This window comes from Etheostoma spectabile, chromosome 9 (genome assembly GCF_008692095.1).
Source record: "Etheostoma spectabile isolate EspeVRDwgs_2016 chromosome 9, UIUC_Espe_1.0, whole genome shotgun sequence".
NCBI classification, from domain to species: Eukaryota; Metazoa; Chordata; class Actinopteri; order Perciformes; family Percidae; genus Etheostoma; species Etheostoma spectabile.
The window spans coordinates 7,446,371-7,447,090 of NC_045741.1; the positions used below are offsets into that span (position 1 = coordinate 7,446,371).

A 720-nucleotide genomic window follows, 5' to 3' on the forward strand; every position below is an offset into this window, starting at 1 on the left:
GTGTTTGTGTGTGTGTGTGTGTGTGTCTCACCGTGGTTCCCATGCGGTCCAGAGTGTCCTCGTTGATAGGATAGCGGAGCCTCATCTTGCGGTACAGGGGATGCTTCTCGTAGTAGCTGACGAGATCGACCAGACTCTCAAACTCGGCCGAGCTGCCCAACATGAAGAGACGGCCCTCCTGCTGGATCCGACAGTGTTTGATCTTCCCCTCCGCCCTGCAGACGGAGGATGGACACAGGAAGAAAATTAGCCACTAAAACAAAAAGACATAATGGAGTTTTTTGTGTGTGTGTTTTTTTTTTTTAAAAGAGCCCCTATTAAGCTTTTTGAGATTTTCCCTATATTTTAGTGTGCTTTTTATGAATGTTTGTGTATGAAATAGATGTGTAAGGTAAAAAAAACAAAAACACATTTCGCTCCAAATAAGGCTTTTTCTTAGCCTGGAAATCCAGACCCAAATCCAAAAGATTAAGGTTCTGGTTTAGAGAAATGAAAGTCGCCCATCTCGAGGGGCGGCACCAAGCGTGCATTTGAAAATCACACTGCACGCAATTGGATAACACAACGACCAATCACAATAACACACGGGGTGAGGTATCCAGAGCCCCATACGCTTAGCTAGCAGCGGAGCTAACTGGTAGATTAGACTGTCGTCATCTGTTCAACTTGCCTCTGGCCCCGCCTACATCAGATACAGCGATGTGATTGGTGCAGCTCGGC

The 720-nt window shown here is 46.4% G+C and overlaps 1 protein-coding gene across 2 annotated transcripts in view; it reads right to left on the bottom strand.

The window, feature by feature from the left end:
• Window positions 1-720, bottom strand: part of LOC116695236 (1-phosphatidylinositol 4,5-bisphosphate phosphodiesterase gamma-1) — a 40,207-nt gene that overhangs the window by 9,875 nt on the left and 29,612 nt on the right. For both annotated transcript variants that reach the window (XM_032525371.1, XM_032525370.1), the window contains exon 19: window positions 32-215. In XM_032525371.1, coding sequence (XP_032381262.1) covers window positions 32-215 — 184 coding nt within the window. The remainder of the gene's footprint in view (window positions 1-31; window positions 216-720) is intronic.